This window comes from Ursus maritimus, unplaced genomic scaffold, assembly GCF_017311325.1.
Source record: "Ursus maritimus isolate PB19 unplaced genomic scaffold, ASM1731132v1 scaffold_18, whole genome shotgun sequence".
Classification (NCBI taxonomy): domain Eukaryota; kingdom Metazoa; phylum Chordata; class Mammalia; order Carnivora; family Ursidae; genus Ursus; species Ursus maritimus.
The window spans coordinates 7,644,124-7,662,005 of NW_024424230.1; the positions used below are offsets into that span (position 1 = coordinate 7,644,124).

General features: G+C 36.7%; 1 protein-coding gene across 1 annotated transcript in view; it reads left to right on the forward strand.

Moving 5' to 3' along the window:
• The window catches only part of RTTN (rotatin), a 144,141-nt gene that overhangs the window by 32,142 nt on the left and 94,117 nt on the right, over window positions 1-17,882 (forward strand). The window contains exons 12-21 of the mRNA XM_040632443.1: window positions 982-1,194; window positions 2,760-2,872; window positions 4,836-4,962; window positions 7,359-7,484; window positions 8,002-8,118; window positions 8,918-9,057; window positions 11,817-11,988; window positions 13,568-13,667; window positions 16,145-16,233; window positions 16,600-16,717. Of these exons, the coding sequence (XP_040488377.1) occupies window positions 982-1,194; window positions 2,760-2,872; window positions 4,836-4,962; window positions 7,359-7,484; window positions 8,002-8,118; window positions 8,918-9,057; window positions 11,817-11,988; window positions 13,568-13,667; window positions 16,145-16,233; window positions 16,600-16,717 (1,315 nt within the window). The remainder of the gene's footprint in view (window positions 1-981; window positions 1,195-2,759; window positions 2,873-4,835; window positions 4,963-7,358; window positions 7,485-8,001; window positions 8,119-8,917; window positions 9,058-11,816; window positions 11,989-13,567; window positions 13,668-16,144; window positions 16,234-16,599; window positions 16,718-17,882) is intronic.

The following is a 17,882-nucleotide window of genomic DNA, read 5'->3' on the forward strand; positions in this document are numbered from 1 at the left end:
TGTTTGTTTTTTTTTCATGCTTAAGAACTTAAAAATTTGATTCCTTTGGTTTCTGATATTTATTTGGCAACTTTATTTCATTCAGAAGCATTATTTAGCTGATTCAGTCCTTAATCTTAGATTTTCAGGTGGTTACTAATTATCCTTAAAATAGGTTATCCATGAAATAAATGGTGACCAAACCTACTTTAATAAAGACATAATTTCAGCCAAAGTAGTGAGCTCTGCGAAATGATTTTCTCCAAACATTGAATTTTTTATCCTTTTCATTTCCTTAATTGATTCATAGAATCCTATCACTAAACTATAATCATTAAAAAAACAGAACCCAAACAGTTCTTTCAATTTTAAATCAGTTGATTTGAGGTTAAAAAATGTGTAATATTTCATTTTATACTAATTAAGGGTCAGTCTTCTCTGTATGTTCTAGAACTATTTATTATACAATTTCCCTTTTTCCCTCTAAAATACAAACTAAACAAAAAATCAGTTTCTGTTCAAGTCAGTCTGTAGTTATGTTTGATTTAGTGTCATTCAGCTCAATATGTAGTTAATAAGCCCTGGGTTATGTGTTCAGCTTTGGTAGGGAAGTGCTCGTCTTCAGGAGTTTATTGCATTATTCTGGAGATTTATGTGCACAGGACGAAATACTCAGATCAGAAAGCCTCCTGCCTTCAGTTCAGCGTCAGAGTTATAAACAAGGTGGAGGGTCCAGTTCTGGTTGTTGGTTTGGGGAAGAAGTAAGAATCCTGTGTCCCAGGCTTTGGGAAAGTGTTGAGTTATTCTGGGCAGAGAAAAATTACATTGAGCAAGACACAGAAGTGAGTAGTGTGTGAGGGAATAGAATTTTCTTTGGAAAAGCATAAACTTTGTGATGGGGAATGATAAAAATAGAAAGTTGAGCTAGCTACACTTAGTTCGTAGTCTACCATGTTTTTCTTAAAAAGTTTTTAACTTTTTTTTTTTTTTTAATTCGTTAAGGCAAGCCACCTTTTACCAGAGCCTATGTCAGCAGCATTATTTCTAGTTTCTTTGGACATGCCTATTTCTTTGGAATATCCAAACATTCACGAAGCTGTTGTGGCATATTTGGAGCAGCTGAATTCTGAAAACTACAGTATTTATAAACGAACTGCAGAGGCTGCTTATTCAATTGAATGTACCTGTAACTTCCTGTCTGATGTTGGGAAGGAGGTAAACAGTTTTGTTAATATCTTTTAAATATTCCTTCACTACAATATTTAGAAAATGTAACCTATACTTTTAACTCAATGGGCATATAATAACTCAAGTGTTGGAGGTGGGGTACATTATTACGGAATGGTCATTTATCAGATTAAAGTAAGGGTATGGTTTGTATAAAGGTAAATGAAGACGTTCTGAGGCTGACGCGCTGCCGATTGCGCTAAGGAAGCAAGTAAATGAAGACTTTAGAGACATGAATGGTGTGTATTCCTGAAACCAGTGATTTTTAAAAAGGCAATAATTATTATCAGTGTCTTAACATTTAATAGTGAGTTCCTTTTTGAAGTGACTTACTGTGTATGAACACTGTGACAATTGACATAAACACAACTATAAGGGCCATTTTAGTGCTTATCTGTAGACATGTTTCCTTTAATATTTTATAGACCCTTAATACATACTTACGCGAAGAGCCTGATTTTTTATTAAATAAAACCATTTAACTAGGTTGTTTGTAAGGTAGGATGACTTTAGGTGCAGTTAGAGCAATAATTATGTATTGTTATTTATCCCTTTTAGAGAAACTATTAATTAGGATGTTTAGTATGTTATCAATGAAGGGGTTAGTGAGTCTTAAAATAGACACTGACTACAATAGTTGTTTACTATTTGAAAGTACCAAAATGAGTCCTGAAGATCTTAAAAAATTAGGACCTAAATTCTTACTCCTTTTGTTCCCTACAGTGAAACTATCTCAACCTCTAATTTTCCTTTATTTACCCGTTATTTTTTTCCTTTTCTTTAGCCATGTCTCAGTGCCACTGGTTTCTGGTTTCCTCCGTGATAGAAGTGCAAATTGTCTTTAAATTGAATTATTTCTGTCGTATTCTGCATGATCAGTTAATTATGCATGTATTGGTTGTCCTGTATGTGTGTAGAAGCAGTCAGGATGTAGAAGGGGAAGTGAATCATAAAAGTATATGAGTCCTGCCTTGAGTCTACAGTTAGTAGGGAGATAGGGCTACAAACAAATAGCCACTCGATTGTAACCTTAAGCCTACTTAGAGGTGAAAAATAGAAAATTTCTTGGGCATTTAGTGAGGAATTTTTCCCACATTTTTCCTCCTATGCTGACATTTTTAGTTTGCTTGTTGGGAAAGTGGACTTAAGCAAATATGAATGGTCTCAAGGTCTCTGAATGATCTAATTTCTTTTTTTTTTTTAATTTAAATTTTACTTAGTTGACATACAATGCAATATTGGTTTCTGGAGTAGAATTCAGTGATTCATCACTTACATACAACAGCCAGCGCTCATCACAGAAGTGCCCTTCTTAATACCCTTCACCCATCTGTCCCATCCCGTAGCCACCTCCATCCATCAGCCCTCAGTCCTCTACTGTTAAGAGGCTCTTATGGTTTATTTCCCTGTCTCCTTCCCCCACCCTTTCCCATATGTTCATCTGTTTTCTTTCTTAATGAATGATCTAATTTCTTGAAGTTGCTTAGTTAGCTGTTGAGAATTCTATTGTACATGAATTTGACATTTACTGTTTCATTCTGCTCTTTTTTTAGGGAGAGAAGAATCTCTTAGAATTAGTGGAGCTGGCAGACCAAGCCTTGCGAAGCTTTTCCTTTCATCAGCATTTCCCCCTAATAAAGGAAATCATCTGCATGTGTTCAAAGATGTAATATTCTCTTTCTTGATATGATTATAGTATTATAGGATGTATTGTGTATGTGTGCACTTAGAAGCAATGAAAACAGAACTGGTCTTAAATCTTGTTACTCTTTTTTAGTCAAAACTGTTTTTATATATGTCTCACCTCTAAACTATATATATATAGCTGCATTAGGGCAGTCAGCTATTTTATTCAAGGGTAAACTTTAAAAATGCCATGCCTGTAATCAAAGTGAGTTATCCCTAGATTTTTATACGTTTGTTTTGGTGTCCATCCAAACTAAGTATTCAAGCATATTTGTTTATTTATCATTAAAGTTTTAATTAATACTTAAATTAAGGGCTTTTTAAATGTTTCATTGCTTCCTACCTTTTTCCTTTATGGATTTTTAGAATGCATCATGCATTGGTTAATTTATTTTGAAGACATTGGGGGTGCCTGGGTGGCTCAGTCGGTTAAGTGTTTGACTGCCTTCGGCTCAGGTCATGATCCCAGAGTCCTGGAATTGAGCCCCACATCGGGCTTCCTCCTCAACAGGGGAGTTTGCTTTCTCCCTCTCCCCCTGCGCATGTTCTCTCTCTCTGTGTCTCACTCTCTCTCTCTCTCAAATAAATAAATAAAATCTTAAAAAAATATTTTGAAGACACTGAAGCAGATTCTTATTTAGAATTTAGTATCTTCATTGCTTTTGGAAAGAGTAAATTCCATGATGATACATGTTGATTAAGTATGGGTTTTTAAAATTAATTAATTTATTACCTCACATAGTTAATGTTTCTGTGCGTGCGTGCGCGCGCGTGTGTGTGTGTTTATGTGTGGAAAGAACATTTAAGATCTGTTCTCTTAACAAGTATCAAGAATATAATACGGTATTATTAACTGCGGTCATTATAGAGAACATTAGATCGCTAGAATTTGTGCATCCTGAAAAACTGAAACCTTGTACTCTTTGACCAACATCTCCACATTTCCTGTGTTCCTCAGCCCCTGGCCATCACCATTCTGCTCTCTGTTTCTATGAGTTTGACTTTTTTAGATTACACATGTATAAATGAGATTATGCAGTGTATTTGTCTTTCTGTACCAGGCTTATGTTTCTTAGCATATTGTCCTCGTGCTTCATCTGTGTTGTTACACATGATAGGATTTCTTTCTTTTTAAGGCTGAATAATATCCCATCATATATTTATACTACATTTTCTTTATTTTTTCATCCATCAATGGACACTTGGTTGTTTCCATATTACTCTTGAACAACGCAGATTTGAGCTGTGAGGGTCCATTTATATGAGGCTTTTTTTCAATAAATATGTATAGTACTGTAAATGTATTTTCTCTTACCATTTTTTAAACTTTTTTTTCTCTCCAGCTTTATTGTAAGAATACAATGTATATATAACACATATAACATATAAAGTATGTGTTAATCGTCTGCTTATGTTACTGGGAGGGCTTCTGGTCAACAGTAGGCTATTACGAGTTAAGTTTTTGGGGAGTCAAAAGTTATACATGGATTTTTAACTGCATGGAGGTCAGTGCCCCTAACCCATGTTGTCACAAAGGTCAGCTGTATTGGCTAGAGTGAATAATACTGGGATGACCATGGGAGTACAGATATTTCTTTGAGATGTTGATTTCATTTCCTTTGGATTTATAACCAGTAGTGGGATTGCTGGATCATATGGTAGTTCTATTTTTAACTTTGAGGAAACACTATATTGTTTTCCATAATGGCTGTACCAGTTTACATTCCAGATATGGATTTTTAAAGACTTTTTTGTACTTTTTAAGAGAATATTTTTTTTCCATTGAGACAAGTAAGTGCTTGGGTAAATATTAATACTGGGTTAGTTAAATAAGATCCCAGTTGGAGGAGTTGGAGTAGGGAGAAACCCCGTACACTATGCTTTTCGGTCTCTTTAGTAACTCACTTACCTTTGATGTCTTTGATGTTTTATCTTTTTATCAGTTGGAAATCTGCACAGGCCAGTCCATTACTTCAAGGAGAAAGTCAGAAGGTGTTTCTACGTATGTTATCTCACCCAGTACTGCAAGTGAAAGTTGAAACTTACAATTGCTGTCTGGAAATTATTAAGGTGGGTTTTTTGTTTTTTGTTTTTTGTTGTTGGGTAGAGCTAATAGTGGATTCTCTTATTTTATTTATTTTTTTATGTAGTATTTTATTTTCTAAGTAGGCTCCATGCCCAGCATGGGGCTTGAACTTATGATCCTGAGATCATGGTTGCTAGCTCTGTCAACTGAGACAACCAGTGCCTCTGGATTCTTTTATTAAAACTCTAAAGTTGACATTTTGCACAAGATATAAGAATTATTACCATAAAAATAAATGACAATTAGTCAACTTTAAGAAATTTTTGCCATTAGTTCCCTAAATAGCAAGTCTAGCAATTGAATTGCTTTATTAGAAGATTTGTTAAGAATTACATTTGTGTTGTGTTACTTAGTGAAGGAAGCATTGTAAGAAAATGTTGATTTCTACCATGTATTCAAAAGTCATTTCTGGGGTGCCGGGGTGGTTCAGTTGGTTAAGCGTCTGCCTTTGGCTCAGGTCATGGTCTCAGGGTCTTGGGGTCGAGCCCCATTTCTGGCTCCGCCCCCCCACCCTGGTCCCATGCTGCTCATGCTCTTTTCTCTCAAATAAATAAACAAAATCTTAAAAAAACAAAGAACAAAAGTCATTTCTATGCTTGGGAAAAATTTTAGATTATTAGCCTTAAATTTTATAGCGTCAGGTCTGTTTTCTTAGTAATACTTTTCTTCTGAAGAAAATATTTTTCTATCTTTTTAAGTTATAAAGTATTTTAGCATAGACTAGTACATAATATGTTAACTGTTTCAGTATTTAAAAGAACATTGTACATAGGAGAGTACTGAAAAATGTATGTATGTTTCTTGAAAATGTACTGATGGGATGTCTGGGTGGCTCAGTTGGTTAAGCATCTGCCTTTAGCTCAGGTCATGATCATGGGGTCCTGGGAGGAGATAGGATGCAGTTTAGCAGGTAGGACTAGTCTTTGACAGCATTCATAGTGTTTTTTGTGTTGTGAAAAGACCGATATAGGTAGGTTGATGTATTTAGTGATGAGAAAAGAAAGGTGTTTCATTAAGGATTAGGTATTATTACCATTATATGGATTAGTAAACTGAAGGTCAGAGAGTTCAGGGTTGTTTTTCTTTTTTTAAATGTTCTATCTATCTATCTATCTATCTACCTACCTACCTATTTATCTATCTACTTGAGAGAGAGAGAAAGTGTGCATGTGAGCCGGGGGAGGGGCAGAGGGAGAGAGAGAGAGGGAGACTCTCAAGTAGACTCCGCAGCCATCGCAGAGTCCACTGCAGGGCTCAGTCTCACCACCCTGAGATCATGACCTCAGCCGAAATTAAGAATCAGTCGCTTAACTGACTGAGTGCCCCAAGTTAAAGAATTTTGAGGAAGTAACTTAAAAAAAAAGATTTTATTTATTTATGTATTTGAAAGAGAGAGAGAGAGGAGGAGAGAGTGTGCATGCAAGTGAGGGGAGAGGCAGAGGGGAAAGGAGAGAATCTCAAGCAGACTCTCCACTGAGCAGGGAGCCTGATGCCGGCCTCAGTCTCACGACTCTAAGATCATGACCTGAGCTGAAACCAGGAGTGATGCTCAACCGACTGAGCCACCCAGGCGCCCCAAGTGACAGAGCTTTTATTAAACCATAGGCCAAGGCTACACTNNNNCAAAAGCTTGGAATATAAAGTTATTGTCTAGCATGAAATTAAAATCTAAAGAGAAAAAATACATAAATACTGTGTAGTGTATGTGTGTGTGTAACCTCTGATTTATTGTTTGTGGTTAAGAAGTAATGTCTTGCAGGGTGAAGAAAATTCTGAGAGTCATTGTTGATTTTATTTTTACCTTTTATATTGTATTTAAATTCTGTTAATATTTCAGGTAACTTTTGCCCCCTTCGTAAGCAGTCTCTAAGAAAATGCTGTCCTCTATCTCAAATTGAGAAAAGAATTTGTGATAAGTTTGAGAGGTGGCACGGAGTCAGTGCTTTATTCAGGCGCATAGCTGTATTGATGATGAATATCCTGCAGATATGTTGTCCTTCCCTTCCTGCAAAACTTCAAGTCTGTTTTCATTTGAATTGTGTTTTTCTTTCTCAAACCTCAGTAACCAAAATGTGAATACTCTAGGATAAGTTTATTATTATTAAACATTTTTAAAAATGTTTGTCATTATGAACAACTTCAAGAGATTATGATTGTCTCAGAAGTTTGGTTATTTAATTTATCAAAACTGTTGGCAGAAACTAACATAACACATACCTCATGTAGACTCAAAAGGCAAGAGAAGTTTTTTTCATCCTCTATCAGGTAAAAGAAAAGTTTCAGTAAAGTGAAAAGTTAAATTAGAATTAAATTGTAAACATAAGAAAGAGGAATCCTTTGGAAAAATCAGTGTCACTAATTTTTAAAAACTATTTTACAGGAATGCTTAGGTGTCCATAATGTCACTAAACCTGTGTCTTCACTTTGTAATGGAATTCATTTTCTACTTCATCCAAAAGTTTTGTATGAAATCTCTGCATTTGGCATGCAAGAGCCCAAAAATGAGGTATGGCATAAGAGTAAATGCAAAAGACAAGTGTAATTATTAGATAACCAGTTAAATCAAAATCCTATTCTAATATACCTAGATAGTATGATGAGAAGTTGGAAAGAAACTTGCTTTTGATTTATGGGTTTAGTTGAGATGTTATTTACATAAAAAGAAATGTTATGGAAAACGCGAGAATCAAGATAGAGCGCATACTTGTTCTCAAAGAATTCAGATGAAACTCTTATGTTTTTCATGTGAGATATGACCTATACAGTATTATTATAGCCAGCAGGTTATTTCATCAGGGAAATTTTTATTTAATGCAAAAATATACCTTAAAGTTTAGAAAAAAGGATATCATTAGGGAGGAAGAGTGAGAACAGAATGTAAGATGAAGCTATGGAATATAAGCATTTGAAGGAAGAGATGTTAATTAGAGCACTTTCCAGGTCCGGCAGAATGTTATAGGTACACAGGTGACTTTAGCAGGAGCCTCACTTTGTCAGATTACGTGATCCGTGTTGTTGAATAGGTGAATGCTGCTGCCAAGGCCATCCTGCTGTATCTGCTGCAGGGACGATTGATGATGACAGCGGTGACCTGGAACAAGTTTATTGAGTCTCTCTGTCCTGTCATTCCAGTGCTGCAGGTACTCTGGGCAAGTCCCCGTTTCCCATACCATTTATCTCGGGTGAGTGTGATTGATTGAAACGCGTGCAGACAGCAGAGCTGTCATATGAGAGAAATAAGGAGAAGCCGTGAAGGCTTTGTGGAGAAGGAGCCAGGGAGTGGGTGGCTGTCTTGTTTCTGGCAGAAGGTTAAACCAGGAGAGCTAATTTGTCTATGTGTACTTTATGGATCTGGGTGGGAGGTTAAGAAGTGGGGTGCAGGCATTTGGCAGTCACTGTGAAAAATAGAACTCAGCTTTATATAAAGGCTTTTAGGCAAAGCGAACAGTGCTTTTAAAGCAGATGTTATGTAACTAAACTTGCCTTGGAATGCATCCATGTATGTATGTGATCAGAGTGCCGCTTTGATTAACAGGTTCTGGGAAACAGACTTTTCTCGCAGTAATTCTGGACGCTGAGGAGGAGGGAGGGGTAATCAGGGCACTCCCCCGCCTCCATCTCTGTCATGTGGGCACAGGTCTGAAGATCTGGGAGGCACCCATCTAGGGGAGGTGCCGCTACCAGAATCTTGGAAAATAGGAAAATCAGCAAGCGTCAAGAGAGTTGGCATATTTTCCTGAAGTTGTCCAGTATTTCTTAAATACAACTTTATTCAGTCTTCTTACCTCACACAGGTTACTTTGACAAGTGACTATTCACCTGAATTGAAAGAAATTTAGGAGTTGCTCAAGTGGCTAATACAATTCTTGTTTTCAAGTTAAAAAGTTCAGCAGTATGTATAAAACAAAGAGTAATTTCTCTTTTTCTGAAATCTGTTAGGGCTATGCTGACACAGAAGATCCTTTGGGTGACTCCATTCTCCTCCTGAGCAGAGGGAGTCCTGAGGTGGGTGAAGGGGCTCTGCCCTGCACCACCCGACTGAAGTCCATGCTCCGGCTCCTGCTTGTCAGAAAGCCGTCGTAAGTACAGCACGATCTTCCGCGTGTATGAGATTACTGGGAGCATTCGAAGACAGTAGAGTAATTCTGTCATTCCCAAGTCTGGCAGAACTGAAGAAGTTAAAGGAAAGTGACTCTCCATTGTTAGGCAGAGAGAGGAGACCAGTGCGTGAAACTGAACAGACATGAAGGTGGACCTTTGGGTGCTCTCCTGAAGCCTTCACTGGCGGCCAGCCTCACTGTCAGATCAGCATGCGCTCGGGCGCCGCTGCTCTGAGGGCTGTTCGCCGGTGCTGCGGGCAGGTTACAGAGCCACGCGGATGAGTAGATTGTGTCTTCTCTCTTTAGAAATCGTTAGCCTCTTCTTCTGAACATTTGTTCTGAAAACTAAGTGTTCATAAAAGTGTTGTGGACCAGTTGACCCTATACCAGAGTAAGTAGGCATTTTAATCTTGCTTAGTTTGTCCTCTTATTTGGGAAACTGGAAAAGTGTTTTGTTCTCCACCACTAGTGTGTCATTTAAACTAAAAAAAAAGGAGAAAAATATATTGCCTTCTTTCCCTGTTTGTCAGCGTGACGTGGATCTTCTCTGTTGCTCTCTTTAGGTAACAGTGGTTAGATTTCCCCTCACTGAGAAGAAAAAAAAGCTTAGAGTCATGATGGATAAGCAAGATGAAGAGCAAGAGTTGGTTGCAAAGGCTAGGAGGAACAGATGTCCTTTTGACAATGGATAACTTTGCTTTACTCAAACCTTACATCAGGATAATAAAGAGGCTTATTTATAAACACATGATCGCACTGAAAAATAAGGAAGTAGGTGGAAATAATCTAAAACATTAAGAGAATGGAGGGAGGAAGATCAAGAGAAGAGACTACAACCATAGCGTAGAGAGTAAAGTTACCTAGAGAGTAAAGTGATGCAGGAAGCAGGAGCAGGGGGAGTGAAAATGTCTGTGCTCCTTATGAGTTGACCTCCATACGACTGGGCAGCGTCTTTATGAATGTGCTACGGTAGTATCTTCACCCCCAGATTTGGTGATGTAGCACAATAGAAGTTTATTTCCTGTTCACCTTTGGGGGCCCACAGTCTCCAGGAAAACAAAGACATACTCATCAGGTGGGACATTCCAAGGGCTTAGAGATCCCCTCCCAGTAGCCCAGGGCAAGGCCAGAGCACTCTTCAGTAAGGTAATTTTCTATCACACAGAACTTAACAACAGTTTGAATTACATATTTGTTCTCATCTAAGTCATTCTACCCTATCCCCACCAGACCTTAAACTTTGTGTAGACAAGAGCGCTGTCCACTGGCTGATCTTAATGTCCTTGGAACTTCATAGAGTACCTTGGACATAAATATGCTCAAAACATACTTGTTGAAGGAAATAAGTGGTGAGAATAACTGGATTCTGTTGCCCCACGCTAAACCTAAAAAAATGCTGAATTTATATACTAGAGGAGATGCATAAGTATATGCTTTACGTATTCCACTCTGGCCTTCTTGCTGGGGGGTGACAGCCCCAAAGTTTAATACAGATGGCCTTGGCTTGGAATGAAAGGAGCAAAGGAAAAGCTTTCTGTGGGTGTCCAGCTATTCTAACAGCAAATGGTAGAGGGAGAAAGTTTGTCTGACTTCTCACACTATCTTGGAGTGAATATCAGTACTCTGAAGTGATATCTATTAATAAAATCACTGTAAATTTCTGTTAGATTCGGGAGGCACTTATTGGTTGTTAACTGTGTGCCTGAGAGCTGTGGTAGGCTGTGGGAAATTAACAGCACTCAGTGTGGTCACAGCACCGCCCCTATGGAATTGGGCATGTAATTGGGAGGAGAAATTTTACCAGTTATATTTTATTATTAATTGTAATAAAGCAAGATCAGTGTTATGCCACAGGGACTTCAGGGTGACAGGACTACACACAGCAGGGTGACCTAGCCTTGGCGGCAGTGGGGAGGGCTCCCTGAGTACACAGGTTTTAACTGTTGTCTTGTAAGTGATATTTGAAACCTGGAGCTTGGATTATCACTTCAGATTTTCTCAGTTTTTATGTAGTTTAAGAACTTTTCAAAGTTGTGATAAATATCTAGTTGTCTCACTGTCTCTCCAATGCCCTTTGTCCACCTGATGGTTTCTCATGTTTCCATTTCATTGTCTAATGGCATGCAATGTTTAATCTTTCCTTGAAATCTGCCACCTCCTACTCAATTGACCTTAATCCTAATCCATTCCAGATAAAATAGAATTTTGATGGGAATCACAAGTATTTGCATTTTCTTATTTGGAAAGAATCTGTGTGACAAGAACATTTTCGTACATTGTTGTGACATCACATTTTAGTTATTAATGTGATTACTCTCCTGGAGGTTTGACCTAATGTTTGTACTCTGTTCATGAGTCTGTGATAATTTTTGATTTTGAGCTAGATCACTAGACTTCGAGTCAGGAGTTACGGATGTAATTTGCAGATTTTATTAATTTATTGCCATTGACTGTGATAATGACCATGGACTGTGAAGTTGACAGTCTCACTAAGTCTGTCTCTTCGTTTGTAACTTGATTATATTTTATTTCTGATATTTATTTATAAATATAAAATTGAAAAAATAATTGTAGTTATACACTATTTTAATAGAAAAATAAAGTACCTTTGTTAGTAATATCAGTATAAACATGGCAAATTATTGTGTTGATATGCAATAGTGGTTTGTGATTATAGGCTTTTAAAATATAGACATTGTGTATTACAAAATGTTGACTGAAACACTTTGTTTCTTTAGGGTCCGTGCGCTAGCATTAAAGCTTTTAGCGTGCCATCTCACAAGGGAAGATGGGGCTGACACAAAGCGCCCTTCAATAGATGCCAGAGTTCTCTCCAGAGTTACTAATTTATTTATCGTGAAAAAACCTATTGAACTCAAATTGGATGACAGAAGAGAACTGATTATTAAGGTGACTATAACTGTTGGGTTTATTAATTTGTGGTTACTTGATACATTTGTATATCACATACTTTATGTTACATTCTTGTCTGAGAGGAAGAGAAGTGCTAGCTTCAAGTGCAGTTATTCATGGCTAGTTTGAAATTGTGGTCTGGCTTTGTCTGGCTTCTGGATACATTTATTTATTGAATAAATATTTCTTGGGTGCCTACTGTATGCCAGGCATTATATCCCTTTCATTTAATATATACATTGGAAATGCAAATTAATTTGAATAGCATCTTAAATACAATATAAGGTTAATGTAGTAGAAAGAAATTCTATGGTGACTCTTAAAAACAAATATTACTGTTATAAAATCTATTGGAAATTCTTCTTGTTCTTACATTGGAAATAGCCTATAAGGAAAAAGGAGAAAGTTCCTGTGACAAAAGTTATCAGCCTCTTCATTATGAGAGGCAAAAAATAATATAGGTGGCAAAGGCAGTTTCTCTTAAATGTTACAGTGGTTTTTGGGATTTTGTTGTTAATCTCTCTTCTAAATCTCTGGCTCCTTATATACCTCCAGAGGCATATCATCCATTTCCCTATCTTAGCCAGGACTGTACCCAAATCATCCTGGACCGATGCAGGATTAGATAAAGAAAGCTATTCATTATCTTCATTGATTCATTCCTATGCTTTATAGCTTCTCTTGTGACTTCAAGAATATAGTCCATCAGTTTTTATTGAAGTTTAGACCAACCCCCCAAAGCCTGTGGTGGTATTGTACAGCCCCAGATAATACAATGGATTTTTTAAATGTTCTTCTAACCTAAGTGTTCAGGGCCATGTGACAGCCCCAGCAGGAGGATTGGAGAACTTTCCCCTGACTACATGTCGGGTCCTGCTGGAGACCCCCTGAGTACTGACCACTGGTAGTTGCTCCTGTGCCCTCTGTGGGATGTGGAGGAAGGTGGAGATTAGGGGTTCTAGCACTGTCTTTGTGAGTCCATGTTAGGGCCAGAAGATAGGTGGGGGAAAGGAGTGTTGTCTTTGTCCTTTTCCTCTCCCCCTTCATTGTTGGGTTTGCCACCTCAGACCCTGTCCTGCCTGGCATGATGTGACGGTTAGGGACTGGTATTGGGAGTGCCTATGTTGGAGTGCTGTGCAGCAAGTCTTAGAGAGCCATGTCTTCCTGGCCTCTAAGAGGGGAGAAGGGTAGAGGGCCAGGGAATTCTAGCTGGTGGCTTCTGGGAGCCATAGAGAATTCTGGAGTCACATGTCTGGGGTTGCTATTCTCAGGTTACTACCTGCAGAGATGTTATGTAGCTTGAATGTTTTCTGTGAAGTTCTTAAGGTGCTATTGGGTTATGAATGACTTTCTAGTGAAAATATACCTTAAAAAGAAAGGTTTATTTGACATGATGGCTCTTTGTTTTAGATCCTAAGTTTTCCCTGACATAGCACATCATTGCTGGAAATTTACATGTAAATATATCACTTAAGTAAGTGGACTTTGGAGCTTTTGTTCTTATGGTATGAATTATAAAATTTTATTGGACAATTGGAAGTAGATGAAAACAATTTTTCCCCCCTCTGGTTTTCAGTTGGAGACTGTTGAAAAAGTATATGAAATCTTTACCTCAGATGATATCGATCTTGTTTTGAGAAAGTCAGCCGCAGAACAGTTAGCTGTGATTATGCAAGGTAATGTCTTTTAAGGAACATGATTATGGTACTGCTGGTAATTGAATTTTAAATAGCTGTGGGCAGTGGTATCAGGGGTTGCAAAGTGCAGTTTTGGGGGCCAGGTACAGGCTATGGCCTGTTTGTTTTTTTTTGTTTTTGTTTTTTTTATAGCCCTTAAGAATGGTTTTAACATTTTTATTTTTCAAAATTTTTTAGAAAGATTTTATTTATTTGAGAGAGACAGACAGAAAGAGCACAAGCAGGGGGAGGGGCAGAGGGAGAGGGAGAAGTAGGCTCTCCGCTGAGCAGGGAGTCTGACATGGGGCTGGATCTCAGGACCCCTGGATCATAACCTGAGCCAAAGGCAGATGCTTAATTGACTGAGCCACTGAGACACCCGGATTTTCACATTTTAAAAGAGTTATTAAAAAAAAGAAGCATAAAGAATATGTGACAAAGACGATTTGTGACCAGCAAAATCTATCATATTTTCTATCTAGTTCTTTTCAGAAAAAGTATGCTGACCCTTAGTCAGGATTACCATTATTTAACCTGTAGAATGTCATTTGATAGAATTACTTCCTTCTAAAATATCGATGTAATTCTAATAGTGAACTGGATGTTCCTTTCTCAATTTACGTAGTACATGATATTTTCAGTTTGTTCCATCTTGGGTAAGAAATCAATCAAAGTACTTTGTGGGTAGATAAAATAAGAATAGTGCATTTTAACTTTGAATTTTCTTTAAAGGTTTATTTTAAAAAAACAACTAGTAAAATATATTGTTAACTTTATTTGCAGTGTCGTTATTCCACAGGCTTCCATTCTTTGGGTTAGTTTTATATTTTTCCCTATATGTGTTGTATATACTTTAATATTTGAGAGAAATGATAATTTTGCACTTACATAAAAAGATTCTAACCTGGAACATGGAATGTACTTAATGTTCCTGCCCTGACATTAGTGGAAACTGGGATAAGAAGAGTAATTTGAAAAAGCATATCCAACATATTTGTAGCTTTAGTAATGGTACAGATTACAGAAAATAAGGCTCTAGAAAATGTGGACAGTGTTGGCTAAGAAAATCATAAAACTCTTTTAGAGAATATTCTTCCAGTATTGTTAATTACAAAAATAAAGCTTATTATTTTGGTATACACTGCATTGGCAGGTTGTGGAAACTTTTTTTTTTTTTTTAAGTGGCAGCCAAAGGTAGTTCTAATCATAGCTACTAATTCAATATCAGTATGTGTATTTGTATGTTTTTCTCATTGATATGTATTTCTCAATGAGAGTTATAGGAGAACAAGTTCAGAAAATTTGTCTGCGAGATGTTAAATACTTATAACTAATCTATAAGCAACTAGAGATTTTGTTGCTAGTAACATCTCTAGTACGTGTGTGTGTGTGTGTGTGTGTGTGTGTGTGTTTGTACGTATGTCTTACTATATTCAGGCTGCACTAATAGAATACCACAGACTGGGTAGCTTATGAACAATGGAAATTTATTTCTCACGGTTTTGGAGGTTGGAAGTCCGAGATCAAGGTGCCTGCAGATTCAGTGTCTGGTGAGAGCCGGCTTCTTTGTTCCTAGGCAGCCATCTTTCCCGTGTCCTCATAGGGAGAAAAGGCCTCTTTTACAAGGGCACTGATCCCATTCCTCAGGGCTCCACTGTCATGACCTAATTGCCTCCCAAAGGCCCTATCTCCTCATATCATCTCACTGGAGATTAGGTTTCAGCAAATGAATTTTGGGGAAACATAAACTGTCCATAGTAGTGAATACACACACATACACACACACACACACACAGTCACGTATATGTTTTTCAGAAATGTTTTTCAGAAATATATAGAGTGTGTTATAATCCTTTACCCTTTATATTTGCTATTAACAGTTTTGAGGTTAGAAATCTAAGTTTTGTTTGTTTGTTTGTTTTTTAAGTAAGCTCAGCGCCCAGTGTGGGGCTTGAACTCATGACCCTGAGATCAAGAGTCACATGCTCTACTGTCTGAGCCAGCCAGGCAACCCTGAAGTCTGAGTTTTTATTAAATGACCAAGGTCATTTTATAAAAATGACCATGTTGCAAGCTATTAACATTATTTATAGATAATTCTAAACATTTGAGGTGATGGATTTGGAAAAGAGAAGAATTGTCAATGAAACAATATAAAGAAATTAACTTGTCATGTAAAAATAAAAATTCATTTGTATACTTAAAATTCTAGTAGTTTTTAGGCTCTGACCTATTTGATTTAATTCTTTATTAATAGATTTTGAATTTTACATTGCAAAAATAAGTAAGATGTGCTTGTTACTTAAAGTTTCAAATAGTTCAGATGTGTATAGAATAAAAGTTTAAAGTTTCCTCGTCTAATTTCAACACCAGATGTAACTATTTTTAACAGTTTGAGTTGTGGATACCTGCTCTGTATTTTTAAAACTACAAAAATATTCTTTAACTCATAGTAACTTCTTTTTTTTTGTCTACAGATATTAAAATGCATGCTGTGGTGAAAAAGTTACACTTAATTGACAAGATAATTGAGTATTTAAATGAATGTGTAGGTCAGGATGGTGAGGTAAGACTAAGAGTGTATCTAGACATCTTTTTACAAATTGGTATTTTTATTAATCAGATCTGAAACTAAATTCAGCTGAATTTGGGTAAGTACTTAGAGATTAAATCCTGATTAACACCAAGTACCTTGTTTATTTTTTTTATTTCTAAGAGTGGGGTCTCTCTAAAGGAAAGCTGATGTTTAATTTTTTCGGATGTGTAAGCAGAAGTATATGCGAAGCTTATTTTCAGTGGAAAATAATTCTTTTTTGTTTTACACATTTTTGATGAAAAAGCATAAAATTTAGAATAAATTAATATTATAGTATATTTTATCTTGCCTTAGAATTGTTGGTGGTAAAATAACTGTGTTTTCCCTCCTGGCCAGGTCATAGAATGTTTGATTCAGCCATGCCTCACGCTCTTGAGGAAAGTTCTTTGTGCCGACCCGGTCATGCGCGTGGCCCTCTCACAGCAGTCTTCTCTTTTGACCCTGTTATTCAGAGGTGAATAAAATAAATTCTGCTAATAATGAGATCAGTCTTAAGCTTTAAGAGTTATGCTTTAACTCTAGGTCACATTTACTTTCTCTTTTACTAACAGAATAACAAAGTTTTTTAGTGAATATGCTGCTAAGAATATCCATTGCAATGGAAAATGTTTCTTTTGTGGAAATTTCCTCATAATCCCGTTACTGAGGAGACCTCAGAGCTGTGAAAGGCTGAAGCCTCAGATTGTTCTTTGCACATTGATGTGGCTTTCATTTGGTGCTCAATTACCTATTATCTGTAAAGAGAGCAGGCTACAGCTGCTGTCATTACTGCCTTCTCTCCCATGTCTGTTTCCACAGTCTTCGTTTGCTTGTGCCTTTGCATCCTCACCTGTGGCGAGGTATCTGCTTACGCCATTACACTGACAGTAAGAATGTGCACCCTGTCTGTGTGGACTGGGAGCTAGACCATCCTGAATGACTCTGAGCATTAGTTTATTAGAAAGAGTGATTTTTTTTTTAAACCCATTTCAATTTGGTTGTAATTTACTAATGTGTTTAGAAAAATTCCATGTGGTTTCGTTCTCTTTTTCTTCCTTCTGACTGTTCTTAGTAGAGAGCTTGGTAACATTTTGTGCTATTTTCTTTCTTAAAAGTTTAGGCCACTGCTTTAAAATAATTCTACAAGATGCATCTCGATCAAATGTCTCAATATTCTTAACCTTGTTAATTATTATAAGTGATATTTATGTTCAAAATATTATTAGAATATAGTTTAGAATACAGTCATTTTATTTTAGCATTTTCGTTTCTTCTGATGCCTTCTGCTTGCCAAGTGAAGAGACACAGTTTATTTAATATAAGCATCGAACATAAGCCTTGGTAAAGGTCCAAACCAGGTGAAGTTCTAGACAGACTCAGTGTGTCCAGGCTTATGCAATCTTCAGTAGTGTATAAAATTTTTCAATTTTTAATAGATTGATCTGGAAGAGTAGCAGTTGTGGATCTTGAGTTTTCTTTAATCCTGTCAGTTATCTTCTTAATAACTTCACTCAGTAGAATTTAGTCCCTAGTTTACCTTTTCTTTTTTTTCTTTTTAAATTTTTAAAATTCTTATTTTTATAATTTTGATTTTAATTATTTATAATCTTGATTTAATTATTCAAGCATTCATGAGCACT